The sequence below is a fragment of the Euprymna scolopes genome, chromosome 24, assembly GCF_053919585.1.
Source record: "Euprymna scolopes isolate OS-2025 chromosome 24, ASM5391958v1, whole genome shotgun sequence".
In the NCBI taxonomy this organism is placed as follows: Eukaryota; Metazoa; Mollusca; class Cephalopoda; order Sepiida; family Sepiolidae; genus Euprymna; species Euprymna scolopes.
Window position 1 is genome coordinate 11,384,029 of NC_136505.1, and position 19,906 is coordinate 11,403,934.

Consider the following 19,906-nt stretch of genomic DNA (forward strand, 5'->3'; position numbering starts at 1 on the left):
ACACGCAGATAAGGGTTAACGAGTATATGGTAGTCACTGAGACAACAGCATATTAATAGCTAGTGATGGAAATGGGATAGAAATGGATTATTGAGAGTGGGGGGCTCAACAAGAACTTGGAAGATGACATTATAGTAAGCTGGGAAAGCAGGTCAACGGAACAGAGTTCCATAGGTGCGCAGTTCTAGGAAAGAAGCTTTTTTTTCATGGAATTTGCGTTTAAATTTATGCACAGACAGAAGAGGGGGGGACTGTTGATAGTTGCTGTAGCTAGACGAGTGTTTTTTTGTGAAAGTTTGGCAAGGGGGGGGTACCATAGATTGAAGCTCAGACGAGCACTTGCCATGAAAATAATGATAGAGCAGAAAAAGGCTCACAACATCTCTTCTGTGAGAAAGAATTTGCAGGAAAGAGAAAAGGACATCACCTACTAGATTACGGTTTTAAAATGAAGGCAGGATAGGGTGCTCCAAAAAATTCCTGCCCAGATATGGCAACAGTACTCCATTTTATGATGCATCCAACTCTTATACAGGTAGAGGATTGTATCAGAAGTTAGATGCCTTTTGAAGCGGTAAAATGAAGCAGACATTTTTCTGGTGACCTTGGCAACAGATTTGATATAATTTCAGGTCAGGAGTAAAGGTCAGACCCAGAAGTTGGTCAAAACAGAGAGCCTCTTTTAGACAAGAGCCATCCATATCAATTGGGACCAAGTGGGGATTCTTCGCCAAGAGACACTACTACCAACAACTCATTACTTTGCACAGACTAACCCTCTCAAACCTCTCTTGGGATGTCACCACTCCCTCTTGGCTGTCTGAGCCCAGAGTTAAACTTTAACAGGAAACCCAAGGATCCAACATGGCTATGACTGCACATACATGGACTTAATGTAACACACACACACACATATATTTACATACACACATGAACTCAGTCTAACTTCAACACTTGTGTATATAAACACATTCTCATATAAGAACTCTTTTCTATTCCTTACAATCAAAAAAAAACATTCTTCCTCCATATATGAACTTTCCTCTTTTCCCTACTAATGGAGCGCTTATTTAATGATACGTGAATTTTCAAACTTTTGTCTTTGTCTGAGCGTATTCATTTAATATCATGCTTCTCTTTCCTTTTATTTACACGTTAAGATGAGTCAATGAAGTTGTTTTGAATTTTAGAATGAGAATTTGTCTTTCAGTTCAACATCCTCTAGTTCAAATAAGAAACATTGCAAATAATGATCTTAAAATACTGGAGTGACACTGATAGGCCCAAATCATTTCATTCTGGAACAAAGGCCCAAATCATTTCATTCTGGAACAAAGGCCCAAAACATTTCATTCTGGAACAAAGGCCCAAATTATTTCATTCTGGAACAAAGGCCCAAATCATTTCATTCTGGAACAAAGGCCCAAATCATTTCATTCTGGAACAAAGGCCCAAATCATTTCATTCTGGAACAAAGGCCCAAATCATTTCATTCTGGAACAAAGGCCCAAATCATTTCATTCTGGAACAAAGGCCCAAATCATTTCATTCTGGAACAAAGGCCCAAAACATTTCATTCTGGAACAAAGGCCCAAATCATTTCATTCTAGAACAAAGGCTCAAAACATTACATTCTGGAACAAAGGCCCAAATCATTTCATTCTGGAACAAAGGCTCAAAACATTTCATTCTGGAACAAAGGCCCAAATTATTACATTCTGGAACAAAGGCCCAAATCATTTCATTCTGGAACAAAGGCCCAAATCGTTTCATTCTGGAACAAAGGCCCAAATCGTTTCATTCTGGAACAAAGGCCCAAATCATTTCATTCTGGAACAAAGGCCCAAATCATTTCATTCTGGAACAAAGGCTCAAAACATTTCATTCTGGAACAAAGGCCCAAATCATTTCATTCTGGAATCAAGGCTCAAATTATTTCATTCTGGAATCAAGGCCCAAATCATTTCATTCTGGAACAAAGGCTCAAAACATTTCATTCTGGAACAAAGGCTACAAACCTAAATTCTCTCTATTGTCAGATTCTCCAAGATAGTTTTCAATTACCACAGGAATTGCTTGAAGGTATTTGCCCTTTGATGAATATTCAATATCTGATGAAATGTTAAGAAATAATCATTGAAAAAAAATTGAAAATTTTCTGAACAAATGAGAATTGCTCAATCCTGGAGGGGATTTGCTGTGTGTGTGTGTGTGTGTGTGTGTGTGTGTGTGTGTGTGTGTGGTGTGTGTGTGTGTGTGTGTGTGTGTGTGTGTGTGTGTGTGTGTGTGTGTGTGTGTGTGCGCGTGCGTGAGTGGAGACGGCAACACAAAAGCAATAACTTAGATCATTCGTATTATTTGGATCCTTCAGATTTCTCTTCTCATCTTGAGTGTTATTTTCACAACATTTCAATCGATGTTACAGCCAACTTTCTTCAGATGTATCTTGTCAAGCTCTGGAATCTGCAGGGAATTTCAATCAGAATCCTTTATTTAATCTACGGGAGTAGCATGCTCACATTTTGTCAGGACCCATGGCATAATGGATAAAGTACTTTGTAAAATTCAATTGTAAGCGGCACTCTTTTGGAGGTTTAAAGGTCCAATCCTCAGCACATGCAATACTCGAAATACAGTTGTGAATACTTGGGAAGGAAAACGAACAGAAAAAGGAAGAGAACGAATAGAAATTAATTCATGTAAATCCCAACAAAAGAAAAATAGCATAAAACTCTAGAGATTTGGTATAAATCAGCTTTTTCTTATTAAAAAAAATGAAAAGAAAAAAAAAGATTTCGCTAAAAAAGAAAAGAACTCACATGTAAGGTTTTATCAATTAAAACAGAAATGCATTTTTGTTCTGAATTAAAAAAAAAAAATCAGAATTCTGTTAAAAAATGGACAACTCTCCGATTAAATCTCTGATTTGATCGGATGAGTACATTGATTTTTATACCAGCTGCATTCACTCTAGTTGGTTTGAATTGGCTTCCTCCAATGGCGGAAATGTCACAGGAACATTAAATTCACAAGCAGTCTGCAGTTGCTTGTATATCCCAGTCAGGAGAGATGACATTAGGTTTTTGCAGTTTTACAGAAAGGTGTCAATGTCCTCCTACATACAGTACCTCGTCTTTCCAAATGCTTACTCATCTAGGATTGACCAGGCTACATGTTGCTTAATTTTGGTGAGCTAATGATAACCAGTATGTCAACATGATTCAATACCAAATCAGTATAAAATTATGATGCTACAAATAAAAATAAAAATGACATTAATTTTTAATATTTGACTATTTAAATTTTCTTCTTTCTTTCTCTTTTATACAAGTTCCTATTTACAATGCCTCCCCACGGGACAGAGTTAGACACCAGGGTCGTTTTTTAACGTGGCGAAAAGGAACAAAAATAAAAATTGTCTCAGTCATGAAGGATTTCTTCTCCACTGACAGAGAACAAGAAATTGAAGTGCAGCATCTGAAGAACAGATACTACAGTTTTGTACTTATCTTCATGTTGCCCATACATCCTTTAATCTTCCTACCCTTTGTTCTGAGTGGATGTCGATCGAACTGTTGCACTGTGTTCATTTCAACCCTGTTCTTCTACTTCTTTCTCTATCGCTTATTTTTGCTCTTGTTTTTTTTTTTTTTTTTTTTTTTTACGAGGTGGTCACCACTTATCAAGGCCCGGAAGCCACTAAGGGATAAGGGTTATTGTAAGTACAGTATGTTAGTGTGGAGATTTAATAAAGTGTCTACTTAAGAGGGCAGTTCATCAGGAATTTGTTTATGTTGGACTTGAAGACATCCAGGTTGTAGTCAGGTGGGAAGCAGGCAGACGGAACAGAGTTCCACAGGCATGCAGTTCTAAGAAAGAAGCTTTGTTCATGGAATCTACGTTTTGATTTAGGCATAGATAAAGAGTGGGGAAAGTTTTTGACAGTGGATTCAGCTAGACGAGTGTTTTTCGTAAAAGATTGGCGAAGGGGGACCAGAGATTGGAGTTCAATCAAGTTTTGTTTTCAATCAAGTTTAAAAATCTGTGAAATACAATATATGGGGCTATTTACCAGTCGTTATTAAAGGATTTCTTGCTAGTATAATCATCACATTCAGTTTAACATCTATTTAAAATGCTGGCATGTGTTTGGCAGCTTTTAGAAATTGACTTCCAATCACTGGCCAGATTTTCATTTATTCCACTTTCTCTCAAATCTATCGAGATAGCTTTCTGCAAAAAAAATAAACAAACAAAAAAAAATGTAAGTGTAAAATGCTTCGGCATTCATCATGGAGCCATTGGGCTAGCTCCATCCAGAGTATTCCTGTACCTTCGCTATCAACAAACCAATCCTATGACCTTAACTATTTTATATCTACTAACTTAAAACTCCCATTCATTCTTTTCATATAACCAAGCAACAAGGTCTTCTGTTCTTCACACATCTCATATTATCAGTGCTTCTTAACCAGGGACTTATGGCTCTCTAAGAAATCTACAGGCTTTCAATGGAGGAACTATAAGAGGACGTCGGGAAAATGTAATTTAAAATGCAGAAACTTGGATGTGTATAAATAAGGTGATAAGACTCCAGCCATGAAAACAAATGAACCAATCTTTGTAAGGCTGTGATGTGATAATGATTTTCAATACAAGCTTGCCCAACTGTCTGCTCAAATTGAAATCTGGAAGGCATGGATTTAAAATGCAGAAACTTGCAATTTATAAATAAGGTGAGAAGATACGAACCATGAAAACGAATGTCATCTGTTTTTGTACAGAGTGAAACCTCTATAGACGAGATTAACTGGTTCCAGCTTGGCTTTAGTATCCTGCAATTATCGTATCCAGAAAAGTGTTTTACACGTAAATCATCTAATTTGTTCCACGACTGAGCCGAACATAAGAGGCCTTGTCACATAAGATCAGCAGCAAGTGTGTAATTTTTAGCAAAATGTTCACTTTAATTCATCATTTTTAAACCTTTTTAACATAAAAAAATCTGCATGATGCAGTGCAGGTGGCCATGAATATTGAAATACTCAGCAAGGGTGCCATGGGTCATCAAAGGTTAAAAAACTGCACTATACTGTCCACATTTAACCTTCCTCTGAAGTCATCAGATCTAAGTTTGTAATTAAAACTCACATTACATATCCATCGTATTATTCTCGTATCACTTCTCTCAATGCAACACACGTCATCTAATCTAATCCCAAACCAGGTTTCACTTCTATACATAATCATACTGTGCACACATGCATGGTAGTCTTTTTCCTGGTCGACAATGGTAATGCTATGTTGGTTAATAATAGCAGAATTCCCTGAAGACATGAGCACAAGGTCCTCCTTGTGTTTCAATGACATTACCAAGATAACAACACTTCTAGAGATGTCAAATAGCCTTGTCATCCATACATGCTTTTTCCATATCTGAATTCTCATCTATTTCTATTGTTTTAAACTTCTTGCACAAAAATTGGTTACCATCTCTCATTATCATGAGTCCCATTTTTTTCTGCTTGGTGCAGATTGCAGACTCACGTGACTTATTTTTCGCCATTCGTTCCAATCCAGGACAAGTTGGTTGATGGACGCCCAACTGTTGAGAGATGTCAAATCAAAAACATTTTCTCTCCACCTTCTCGTTGACTTTCCTCTGACTTTTTTGCCTCCTAACATACCTCTCAATCTATCCATAATTTCACTGCACTTCTTGTGTACTCAATGTTTACAAGTATAACAAAAAAAACAAAAAAACAAAAAAAATCGAGTTGCTTGCAACTCACTTTCCGCAACTTAAGCAGGAGATCTTTCCTCTTTCTGAGGGCTTTCCAACACTAAAACTATTGATCGTCATTTTGCAAATAGTACAAAATCTTCAATATATAATTCCACAGAAAAGTAAAAAAAAAAAAAGGATACAGAGGTCATAGAATTCCAGTGGGTATTTCTTTGTATCAAGTAGGTCCATTACCGAGAGTTCACACTGTAATGAATAAAACGTGAAAGATAAGGATACACTTTGCACTTTATTATGTTGCAAAGGTTGGCAATTCATTAGAAACATTAGAAAACATGCAATAATACAAGCAAAATGCGGCAATAAACAAGGATATGAAGAGAATAGCCACTTAAAAAGAAAACCGAAGAGCCCCCCCCCCCCGCCAGTCCCTCTGTTTGTCTGTGTTTAGGGCAGAGCAAAAAATAACTGCAAGCAACTTAAGAGAAATACACCGAATGAACATGTAGAGGTAAAGAGGCAGGAAATCATTCATCTGTTAAACAAAAGTTATCTAACTTCTCTACCTCTATCATGAAGTCTGCCTGACAATATTAACATTTTCAGTTTTCAGAGAGAACTGTCATAAGAGGAAAAAGGAAGGTAAGACAAAACAAGCTGGAGAAAAGAAGACAGAAGAACAGGAAAAGATTGAGGAGATAAAGAGGGAGAAAGAGAAATAAAATCCAATGACATAGCGCCAAAAAATAAGAAAGTAAGGTTCTGGCAACTTGGTAGAAATCAGCTTTTGTTATTTAAAAAAACAAAAAACACGAAACAAAAAAAAACAGATTTCAATCATGAAGTATAACTGGTACATCTGGAGAGGTGCCACTCTGAGCACTCTTTCTTTTCTTGACAAAATGCAAAATCGACTTTGTAATCTAGTGGAGGTTGATCACTTCTGTTCTTTATAGCTCCTTTCTCACAAAAGAGACATTGCTCGTCTTTCTCTACTCTTTGTTTCCATAGAAGATGCTGGACTGATCTCCAATCACTGGTTCCTCCTTGTAAGACAATCACAGCAAGTACTCATTTTCCTACCACAACTGAAAAGAAGTATACTTTCTTCTTCTGTATGTCTATTTCCTTGAACAGAGTTTCTTTCCAATAACTTCCTAACTGCTTCTCTACAGATTACACCATGGTCATCTTCAAATCCAATGTAAACAAATAATTGTCATAAATCATCCCCATAAGTAATCAAACCTTGTTCAGTACATTAATCATTTTCAATCCTCTTACAATATTCTCCATCATTTAACTGACACTTCACACATCTTGTTGACCTTTATATTTGAGTGGCTTTTCGCATTGATAAGTGGTGACTCATTAGTAAAAATTTCTTTTAATGATTTCAGAGGTGGGGAAGAAATCCTTGAGAAATATCAATTCCAAGAAATATCATACGATAATAAAGTTCAGTTTATTTAACTTTGAAGCGTTATCAATTATTTCTTTTATTCATTTGCTCCACTTATCCGTGTAGAGCTTTCTGTATCTTGATAAGTTATTGTATAAGGATTATTTTTATCATTGTTACTTTATCATATGCATACATCTGTGTGTATGTGCGCGTATGTATATAACAAATAAATGACAGACGACTATATTCAAAATTTCAATTTTTTCCTTTAAATACATTGACATGCACAATTTTTGACAGCACCTGTTTCGTAGCGCAAAATCATTCATTTAATTATCAATCAATGAATCTATTTTGCCCTTAACTTCTCAACTTACTTAAAGGAATAAATGATAAGATGGTCAACATCTTGAAATTTGGAAGATAGACTTCTGTCATTTATTTGTTATATGCTCTGTAATTACATTGAGCTTCATAAATTAAAGGATTGGTATAAGTTTTTTTTTTATTATTCCATTTTCACCTCAAACAAGGTACAGTACCACTTTGAAGTAGGGGGCTATTATCGGGGATGTAAGTTGCAAGCATATTATGAAGGGAGATAAGCAGCAAGATGTCTGCTCACATTACGCTTGAACTTCTGCATGTCAGTACAGTTGGGAAAGCAGAATCCCAGAAGGGAGTTTCAAAGTCTAGCGGTTCTGGGGAAGAAACTACTGGAGTAGAAGGCTTTCTTACATCTAGGGATAATTACTGTGAAGGGGTGGGATTCTGCTGCTTGTCGAGTTAATTGGGGTATTTACGTCGAGGAAGTACAAGTGCCTGTAGTTTGTCAGAGCATTCACCATTAAAGTACTTGTAGAACAGGCAGAGAGATGCAACATTTCATCGATGGGACAGAGGCTGAAGCTTAGATGAGAGTTCAGGACCTATCAAGTTGGCAACTCTTTTGAACCTTGTCCAGGAGTGAGAGGCTAGTAGCAGATGCGCTAGCCCAAATATGACAACAGTATTCCATACATGGGCGAATGGTGGCCTTATAGAGGTAAAGGATACTTTCGGGCGTTAATAACTTTCTAGCACAGCAGAGAGAACCCACCTTCTTTGCAGCAGCCTTGGCAATGCTTTCAATGTAATTGTTCCAACCCATGTTTCCTGTGAACGTTATGCCAAGGAGTCTGAAAGATGTACTCTCAGATAAAGAGTCGTTGGCCATTGCTATTGGTGGTAGAGAAGGTTTCTTGTAATTATTGAAGGAAACAAGCTTAGCCTTGGCAACATTGAATGTGACCATCCATTTTTGTTCCCATTCCACTACAAATTGGAGGTCTTCCTCCAGTGTTTCTGCCATTTCCTTAGATATGTGTTCATTTGTTTTATCCTCGTGCCTGTTATAGAGCGTAGTGTCATCAGCAAATATACCCATCTTACAGACAATTTTATCATTTATGTATATTAGAAATAATAAAAGTCCCAAGATAGACCCCTGAGATATTCTCACATTTATGTCATATTGATTAGATTTACAACCATCGAGGACAACCTGGATTCTTCTCTTGCTTAAGAAGGATTTAATTATGTTATGTATTCTCCCAGTGATACCATATTTGATTTGATTTTCCTGAAAAGACCACCATGCCATATCCTGTCAAAAGCCTTAGATATATCTAGGGCTACCGCTTTACCCTCCCCTGCTTTGTCCAGTGAATGCTATATACGTTCAGAGATTACAGTGAGGATATCTGCTGTGGAACGGGCTTGTCTAAATCCATATTGTTTGTCAGTCAGATGTTTAGCAGCTGTAAGATGATGAACTAGAGCTTGATTTATTATGGACTCAAATATTTTGGCGAAAAGCGGGAGGAAGCTAATGGGGCGATCATTTACTGGGTCAGTTCTTTCACCAGAATTCTTGAAGACTGGTACAAAAGAAGCGGTTTTCCAGCAGTCAGGAAAGCAGAAATAAAAAGTGAAATATAATTGAAAAAACAAAAAAACAAAACATTTTCACACACACACACACACACACACATACATAAAAAAAAAAAAATCCAAGCGTCTGTAATTTCATCTGTTGTTTTTCGGCGATTCGTACGTTGAGTTATTTGGAAAATTATGTGTGAATTTGTCAACATCATCATAATCATTATCATGTTACTGCATATGTGTGAGTCTAAAACAAACTTTTTATTAAAAAAAAAAAAGAAGGAGGAGGAGGAAAAGGATCAGGAAGGAAAGCGGACAAAAACGCTCCAGCCGCTGATCACTTACTATGTATGACTTTTGGAATGCTCCTTCATGTGTATTTTACATGTATATGTGTGTGTACGTATGTATAGGCATATGTATGTGTGTGCATATATGTGTGCCTCTACATGATTATGGTTGCATGTGTGCGCACATGCATACGTATGTTGGCGTACATCTGTACGTACGCATGTGTCTATTGTCATGTGTATGTGGGGTGGAGAGGGCTCCCGTAAGCCATGGTGAAGGCAACCTCGATAGGAGAAGCAAATCTTAGATTTAAAAAAAAAAAACATAAAGCGGGAGACCAGTACCCGCATTAAGCTGGTCCGCAGTTTGACTTGTTGCTGGCTATCTTGCTCTTGCTTGTTGCTGGATGTGAACATTTTGAACCGAGAGAGAGATTTAGCTGTCGTACAAAGCTAAAACTCTGTAACATCATCTGTGTATAGATACTCCCTCAGCCATGGAAAAGTTGTGATGCGTGTAGGCCTGAAATGCTGGAAGCATGTAATAATTGATCTGCCATCATTATATGTATATATGTATGTATAGGTGTATGTATGTTCATATACAGGTGTATGTATATATGTATGTGTGTGTATGTATATACGTATATATATTGTTTGTATGTATGTGTATATATGCATGTGTGTGTATCTGCATATATGTGTGTATGTATGTGCATGTTTGTGTATGAGTGCATATTTATGTATGTGTATCTATATGTAGGTAAGTGTATGTATATATATATATATATATATACATATGTGTATATGTATGTGTATATGTATGTATATGTGTGTATGTATTTGTATATGTGTGTATATTTATATGTATGTACATGTGTATGTATGCGTGTGTGTATGTATATGTATGTATGTGTATTATGCATTGTGTATGTATATATGTGTGTATGTTTACAGATATGTATGTGTGTATGTCTATATATGTATATTTGCATTTATATATATATATATATATATATATATATGTATGTATGTATGCCATTGACTAGTCTTGTGTATGTTTATGTATGTATATGTATGTGTATTATGTATCTGTGTATGTGTATATATGTATGTATGCGTGCATGTATATATATGTACGTATACTAGTGACCGTCTGCTTGAGCGTGTGAATTTTGCCGGCAGGACTAAAGTCATTTTCGGCTCATGGACTTTCAGTGCCTGAGGGAGTGGCACTCGTCTGACAAGACGTTGCAATCATTATCATGTCACATCTGCTTCAAGATGTGCAAATCTGCGGCGGGAGTGCAGAGTCATCTGAGATGGCATGGACGACGAGATTGGGAGAACTCAATGTGATGACGATCATCTGGAAAGATGTAGCAATCATCATCATGTATGTATGGTAATGGCGTGGAAAAGCCTAGCAATAAGCGCCCACGATTGGTGCGAACCCACTTTAAAGAAGTGCTGACATGCAAACCTGAAACCCTTCTGGTACAAAAATAATACAAGTTTAGGCACTGTTGGGAGTCCAGAGTGGCAGTATAAAAAGATGGATTTTTTTTGTTCGACATGAGTCTTACGTTTTTGAATGTTACCCTATTTGCGCGTGAGTTTATCGTTGGTTACAGAGAAAAAGAAGAAATGGACTGCTGCTTAAGTGAAAAAGCAAACATTTCATCATGAAAGGAAGGACACAAAAATAATCTGATTCGAGTGTGTGTTTTGTTCTCCACTCAAAAGAACTTTAGTGGTTGTAATAGGAATTAATTGCCTAAAATATAGTCATGAAACAAAAATTATAGACAATCAATATATATATATATATATATATATATATAAAAAGAGAGAGAGATAAATAGATAATCATGTTTTTCTATGTTAAATTTAATTATTTAATGCTCTTTCTCTCTCTATATATATATAGGTAGATAGATAGATAGACAGATAGATAGACAAATACCCGAGTTTTTATCTGATAAATTTATCTGTACATTTTATCTATTGTAGAATTATAGATACATTATTATCACTAATAAACGTTTCAAATTAAACAAGGTCATTTGCATTTTACTTACTTTGCTTTCATAAAAATTTCCAAAATTCCAGACAGCATCCATCCTTTTCTGACTCATTTTGCACAACTGGAGGAGACCCCCAGTCACATTGTACATTCCCAAAAACTGTCCATCAACGGAATATTTGGCAACAACAAACCTTATCTGCATTTGTGGCCTTACAGTAAACATTGTGGGGTTCTCATTGTCTTTTAGGACACTGCTTGCTCGTTTGTCATAGTACAACCAAGGCATATTTTTAGGCCTAAATCAGAAAGGTAGAAAAGTCAAAGAATTAGTTGATGTATTCTTTCAATTAAAGAAGAAAACATTAAAAAAATGCAATGAATCTTAAATTTATGATCAAAAACTCAATAGACAGAAGTAGATATAATAGCAAAATAGATGAACCTACAATAAAAATATTACAAACCTCATGTTATGATATATTTCTTTGTGTGTTGGACATTCTTGGACAAGACAAATGTTTGGATAATAAACAATGTTTATTCTATTTGCATCATTGATCTATTTGATCCATTTGAACTGTGACCCAACCTCTGTGTAAACGAATTTAACAGTAATATTTGTTATAATAGAGCTTAGTTAAGGCTTCTATTATATGAAGAATACTGAGCAATTCCCGATTGTCTTGCCGGCTCCATCTTGCTGGTTAGTGACACAACTCAAAACAAAGAAAAAAAACTTCAGCTGAACTGATTTGATACGAATACTGTATTGCTAATGAATCCATGGTATCTGAAGAATCACATTGAAAATATTGTTTGGGTTTGGCTTTAATAACGATGACCCTTAGGTCATCATTTGCAGAACTTGCCAATGTGAGAAACTCCTCAATGAAAAATTACCCACAGGGAATGCTTGCATGAGATTAGTAATTGACCAATCGGAATGAGTAGGAGTGTGACAGGGCGATTGCCTATTGGCTGCAGTGTACGCCCGATAGCATCAAACTCTACCTGTTACCGACCTATAAAATGTCTTTCACAAGCAAATTTTGACAGTAGCGTTCTGAGTAGATTTTGAGTTGTTGCGACTCTGGAACGAGCTCCTGTTGAAAGGCGATAAAGGACTCGCCAAGTTGAGTACATCAGCGTCAACTATACTCTCCTGGTTGCGACGATCCCACACAAGATAGAACTCCAATCTTGCTAAGCCCACTATAAGCCACCCTGACCAGTGTAACTGTCAACTGTTTGCAATCGTCTCTGAAAGAACGGAGAAAAAAGTGTACCTCATAAGGGAATAGAAGAAAGAGTATCGCTTAAAGAGAGGGGAAATAACAGGCTGGCTCGCTGCTGTTGTTTTCAATGAGACCGTTATCCAATGTTCAAAAATAAAGATCTTTTTTAACGACTATCGAATGGATGCACTTTCATTCACTGTATACAACAAGGGGTATTACTTACTATTGGCCTGACGCCATTCAAATATATATCTAATTACCTTTTTATTGCAATGGTATTGTATATTGTACATATTTTAGAACTTTGTAATCATATAGTTCCTTACAATATAATCTTTGTTACAGAAAACAATCAGAGGACTTGATTGTTGTTTTTTCCTATTGTTGCTGTTCAGTTAATGTGAGTTAAATTGCAGGAACCAACACCAAGTTCGAGGGTGTGGCTCACGGATGTAATCTAAATCACAACATGGACATGTGCCACTTCCTTTGACTTGAGAATATCACTTTCTTTATCTCGTGGACTCTTTGTGCGGAGAGTGAAGGAACCAGAAGTGACCAACCCACCCCTGTCCTCGTGCGGATCGCTTATGGCCAACTTATTGTAATGTGTGAGTTACTTGGGTGACCAGTATAGCTGTTAAACTTTGTCTGGGTGTTCCATGATTCCGGATACACCTGGATTCAAACTCTTATATTGATGAACATCTGTTATGGTCTTTGTTGGATTATAGCACCATGAACCTGCAAATTCTAGATGTGACGTGGACCTGTATGCTCTATTTTCATCATGTACATATTTGCTCTATTTGCATTATAGGCCACGGACCCATTTGATCAGTTTGGCTATGGGCCCATTTGCTCAATTCGAGTCATGGGCCCGTTTGCTCAATTCGAGTCACAGGCCCATTTGCTCAATTCGAGTCATGGGCCTGTTTGCTCAATCCGAGTCACGGGCCTGTTTGCTCAATCCGAGTCACGGGCCCGTTTGCTCAATTCGAGTTATGGGCCCGTCTGCTGAATTTCATTTTGGACCTGTTTGCTTTATTTGTGTTATGAACCGTTTTGCCCTTTTTTATGCATTATGTTTTAAATGTCTAGTCTTTACATGTTGAGACTTACACTTTTCATACTGCTTCCCCAAAAGCTCCTCTTGTTGATATAAAAGAAACCAGAAAATAAAAACTATTATCTTTTTCTGTGCAAAGAAATTATCATAATTTGCATTAAATCACTTGCAAAAAAGAAACAAACAAGAAAGAATGAAAATTTAGCCTCTACTTTGCACTTATGAAAAAATATAGACTAAAATACAGTTCTAACAAAGACATAATAAAACGTATAAAAAAAAAACAAATAAAACTTCTGAGCCAAAACAAACAAAAAAACATGGAAAACGAATGTTTGTAATACAGTTTATGTTTAATTAAAAAAAGTAAAATTATTTTTCATCCAAAATAACCTAACAGCCAGCCATGGTTCTCCCCAGAATGTGCTGCTGCTATCGCGCACAGAAATCACTTTTTCCATAACTACCAACGTAATAGATGCACTGAGACTAAAGCTGCTTTCAGGACTGCCAGCAACCACTGCAAAAGAGTAATAAAAAATGCAAGAGAGCTATATGCCCAGTCTGTTAAATCCAAGGTAGCTGATCAGCGGCTTGGTTCCCACCAGTTTTGGCAAATAACAAATAGGATCCTGAACAGAAGTGTGCGTTCTATCCCAACCATTATCAATGGACCAGAGGTTATCTCGTCAGCGTCAGACAAGGCCAAACTATTTGCAAAGAACTTTGCAGCTAATTCTACCCTATGCGACGAAGGCCATCAACTCCCCATATTTCCTCCTATAACACAGAACAAGCTAGGTAATATACAAATATCCGTGCATGAGGTCGCCAAGCTAATAAAAAACCTAGATTCCAGTAAAGCAACTGGCCCTGATGGATTCCCAATTATAGTGTTAAAAAAGCTTCAACCAGAACTTGCTCCCATACTTACGAAACTATTTAAGCGCTGCCTTAAGGAGAAGTGCTTTCCGACCCCCTGGAAGACCTCATCAGTTTGCCCTGTATTTAAGAATTCAGGTGATAAGTCATCTCCCTCTCAATACAGACCAATAAGTCTTCTCTGTGTTATGAGTAAGTTACTGGAATCAATATTAAATAGAGAAATAGTCAACCACCTCAGCAGAAACAACCTTCTTAGTGACACACAATATGGTTTCCGCTCTGCAAGATCTACCGCAGATGTGCTGACGGTTATATCCCACAGGATTAGTGAATCTCTTGACAAAGTATGGCATAAGGGTCTACTTCACAAGATTTCCAGCTATGGTATAACTGGAAATGTTTTCTCAATCATTAAATCATTTCTCTCCGATAGGCTCATAAGAGTAGTGGTAGATGGACAAAAATCGGAGGCCTGCAATATAAATGCTGGAGTCCCTCAGGGGTCAATCCTCGGCCCAACTCTCTTCCTGATCTAAATCAATGACCTCCCTAAACACATACTTAAATCATTCGTTGACATCTATGCTGATGACACGACCATCTACGGCAACACATCAAAGGCTGTAAATGACGAAGTTCTCTCGGATTCTCTCTCCTCTGATCTCGAGCGCGTGGTTCAGTGGGGGAAGATGTGGCTAGTTACCTTTAATGCATCTAAAACCAAACTCCTATCCTTACATCATCAATGCTCTGATCCCCAGCTGGCATCAATTGTGATGGATGGCTCTCGTCTGGGTGAGGCCCCGTGTTTTGACAAGCTTCTGGGTTTGACCTTTACTCCTGATCTGAAATGGAACACGTACATCAAGTCTGTTGCCAAGGTCGCAGGAAAGATGGTGGGATCCTTCTACCGCTCCAGAAGATATCTCACTACTGATTCAATTCTCTATCTATATAAAAGCCAAGTACGGCCAAGGATGGAATACTGTTGCCATATCTGGGCAGGAGCTGCCAAAAACAGCCTATCATGCCTTGACAGAGTACAAAATAGACTTCGTGGTTTAGTGGGGGATGCCCTTTTCTCTACCCTGCAACCCCTCTCCCACAGAAGAGACATTGCGAGCCTATCCTTGTTTTATCGTTATTTTCATGGCAGGTGCTCGTCTGAACTCCAATCCCTGGTCCCCCCTCGCCAAACTTTCACGAAAATCACCCGTCTAGCTGAATCCACTGTGAAAAATTTCCCCCACTCTATATCTGTGCCTAAATCAAAACGCGGATTTCATGAGCAAAGCTTCTTTCTTAGAATTGCACGCCTGTGGAACTCTGTTCCGTCTGCCTGCTTCCCTCCGGACTACAACTTGGATGTCTTCAAGTCTTATGTTAACAAATTCCTAATGAACCGCCCCCCCTAATTAAACACTTCATAAAATCTCCTCACTAACGTGATGTACTTGCAATAACCCTTATCCCTGAGTGGCTTCCGGGCCTTGATAAGTGGTGATCACTGTGTAAAAAAAAAAAAAAAAAATAAAAAAAAATAATCATAAACCAACAAAAATCACTAAAACCCAATCGTAAAAATGCAAGATTCATCTTGTAATAATTTATGCAAATGAAAATCAATAAATCTCCATTCCAAAAGTTAATACAGGCTTTTTTTTTTTTTTTTTTTATAGGCGGCAAACTTTAAATTGACAACTATTTTCTTTAATTGCAGATTTGGCAACTATGAGTTATTTTTAGTTCAACTTGGTTTGGCAAGTCATCATGAAGACACTGACACCCAAGCAGTGCTGGCAAATTGCAAATGATATGATCAATTTACTGAGAGAAACATTTGATGAATGAATAAGTTCACGAAATGGACCTGTTAACTGGCCACCTTGTTCATACGATTTAACCCCATTAGATTATTTTCTTTGGAGACATGTAAAGTCCTATATCTACGCTTAAATACAGCCTAATTTATAATGCATAGAGTTTATACAAATTGAACTTTTAGAGTATGCCATATACGTTTAATCTTTGTAAGGGGACATAAAAAAATTATTTATTTATTTGCAGACTGTTATCCTCATCTTCATAGATTTTTCTTCCCGATGTTTCAGCCAACTATTCCTCTGGCCTTCATCAGGTGGTTCCTATTGAACAGGATAGGAATGCTGAGTCTCTTAACTGTATCCTTAGTAATTACTGCCTTCCATAGTTGCGAGAATCTCAAGATAGTGGTTTCAATCCCATCCAAAGCTGGCCAGAGGATTAATTGGCCAAAATGTGGGGAAACAACAACTATGGAAGGCAGTAATTACTGCGGATACAGTTAAGAGACTCAGCATTCCTATCTCGTCGTGGTTAACCACCCGACGAAGGCCAGAGGAATAGTTGGCCAAAACGCTGTGAAACAACAACAATTATGAAGATGAGGATAACAGTCTACAAATAAATAAATAAATAAACAAATAAATAAATAAATATACAAATTAATCATCTCAAAGGATTCCAATAAAAAAATAATCAGTTTACAATTATGATTTATTTACTATTTATTATTATTTTTTTAATTATTCTACTTACAATTAGATGATTATATTGTTTTCATACATGTCTTACATGTGTTTCATCATGATGGAAAATATAATCCATTGTGTCATTATACAACTCATTAGAGACAAACAGATATAAAAAAAAAAATTACAATATTTAATATATATATGTTGGGACAATTAATCAAAATCGGGAATCAAAAATATCAGAACTTTTAGGGGTATCAGAAACATTTGTACCTATTTTCCAGTGCCAAAAACAATTCTTTTAATTGTATTTTATTTGACTTTGTTTAAAGCAAAATCTTTCAGTGCTGTTATTAATGATAAAATGATAAATATTTATTGATTTTAAACTACCAGTAAAATTAAAATCTATAGATCAACCCTTACAAGTGTATTTTTTATGCCGGAGAAAATATCTGCACATATAACAAATGTGTTTACGATAATTAGGAAAAATAACTACTTCATAGTTAAATATTTAGAGATTTATAAAGAATCAGAATTGGATATTTAGTAATTGTATCAGAATTGGCAAAAATATTAGAATCATCCAATCACTAATATGACATATATGCGCTCTAATTCCTGTATTCATGTGTAATTTTGAGTGTTCTTATGCATAGGTATACATACATTTGTACGGGAGTTCAAGCATAATTCTTTTCATTTGTTCTTTCCTTTCTATTAGTTGCACTATGACAGAGTTCATGAGCACCAGCCGCCCGCTTCTTCCTCTAGTTACCATTTATTTTTTCCTCAATCCCCAAAAACTCTCAATAGAAACCCTCTAATCTTTCAGATAAATTATTTCTTGCAATAAGCTTACAGCCGCCAAATTCTTTTCCAAAAACACTTTTTTAAATATTCATGCTTCATCCTCATTTACATTTCCCATAATCCCACCAAACCATACCCACTTATCTATTCGACTTTGTCTCCCCCTCTCACTGCCCTAATTACTACTTTTGCAAAGATAGATTGTCATGACAACCAGATCATCACCTTCCCTTACTCCACAGTGTTGAACTGCCTTGACATTGGGCCAATACCCTCCCTCACCGTTGAACAAATTCAATCCACCGCATGATAACTTTCTTCACTTATTCTTTCCTTTTGGATAACCTCACAGACTGAACTTCTTCATCTGTGCCTAACCACTAAGATATTTATTCTTTGGACCATTTATAATCTCCAACAACATGCACTTAGACCACTATAAACATGGATATTTTATTTTTACCACTTTCTCGGATTCACCTGATTTTGGACTCAACAACCATGGGAAAACATTCTCACGTGAAACCATTTTTTTTACTTTTTACCCCACCCCATCTGTTTCATCATTCTTGATTTTATTTTCACGCTAGTATGATCTTTTTCATACTTAGTTTCTTTAAATACTTTACAGGCAAAATTTCTCTATGCATTTTGCTAACTCCTCCCCTCTGTCGAGAAGGAAAGTATTTCTCCGAAACTTCACAGATCAAGGACTTTTACCTTTATTTGTGTTTCCTTTCCGAATAATAAATGTGTGTTTAACTCTTGCTAAAGTGTTTCTCAATATAGTTATTAAACCTAAGTACATTTATATATATAAATCAGTCATTTTTCTAAATATTTTGATCTATTATATAAAGGGACATTGGCTTCTGTGTGTGTGTGTGTGAGAGAGAGAGAGAGGGAGAGAGAGAGAGAGAGAAAGAGAGAGAGAGACTGGCTAAAACCCAAAAACTACCAAAAATACACTCACAAAACTTATATAGTGAAATTAAGTATGATTTGTAGCTTTTATTGTTGTTTTTATATTTTTCTATCTTCAGTTCAACCACAAGCTTGAAGGCAAAATGGGTGAAATTTTGCAAGCTGTTGCCTCTAATGACATCTCAAGCTGTCCCCTTCTACATCCTGGATAAGTTCTATAGCAGTCATGTCAGGAGTATCCTATCATATCGTAGCAAATGCTGAACTCTCACTGTCCTCTCTCACCTCACTGTAGTGCACTGACAGATCAATGATTAGATGAATGTGCAATGTGAGATCTCACCAAATCCAACACATTAAGTCGGAAAGTTTGCTGTAAGCATATTTGCACAGCATAAAGATTATACTAAAAATGAATCAGTTACAGTAGTCCATGTCGCATATAGCTAGCAAATACGAAGTGTCTTCAATAAGTGTACAGACTTTTTACATATAAGCACTTTTATTAATAGTACACAAATGAAACTTTAGTGTCCTTTTAAGTAATCTCCTCCGACTGCAATACACTTGTTGTACTGTTCCAACAACTTTTGAAAGGCCCCATGGAAATCCTCTTGTGTGAGCGTATCAACAACCCTCGTCACAGCTTCTTTCATCTCCTCAATTGTCTCGTAATGACAATATCTAAAGTTTTCCTGGAGCTTAGAGAAAAATCAAATGTCACAGGACGCAAGGTCTGGACTATAGGGAGGGTGAGGAACTGTATCGATGCCCACATTGGTCAAATGGTCTGTGACAAGGATGAAGTTGTGGACTGGTGCATTAGTGCAAATCTTCTGCATCCTCAGTTCCTTGCAAATAATCGCGTGTACAGTTCCCACACTGACATCAAATTGTGCACTTATTGTCTCTATAGACACATGATAGTCCTTATCCATAAAATTCTTTTGGCCAATCAATTCTGGTGTTCTGACTTCCTTACTCCTCCTACACCTCTCATCATCCCTCACAAACTCCTTGCCTTCCTTTAATCTCTTATGCTACTCAAAAACTGATGCTTGACTC

The 19,906-nt window shown here is 36.7% G+C and overlaps 1 protein-coding gene across 1 annotated transcript in view; it reads right to left on the minus strand.

Annotated features, from left to right (window-relative positions):
* LOC145246591 (meckelin-like) overlaps nt 1-19,906 on the minus strand; it is a 102,359-nt gene that overhangs the window by 43,129 nt on the left and 39,324 nt on the right. Inside the window, exons 9-11 of the mRNA XM_080108251.1 lie at nt 11,449-11,692; nt 5,929-5,992; nt 2,019-2,111 (exon numbers count right to left, since the gene is read on the minus strand). Of these exons, the coding sequence (XP_079964377.1) occupies nt 2,019-2,111; nt 5,929-5,992; nt 11,449-11,692 (401 nt within the window). The remainder of the gene's footprint in view (nt 1-2,018; nt 2,112-5,928; nt 5,993-11,448; nt 11,693-19,906) is intronic.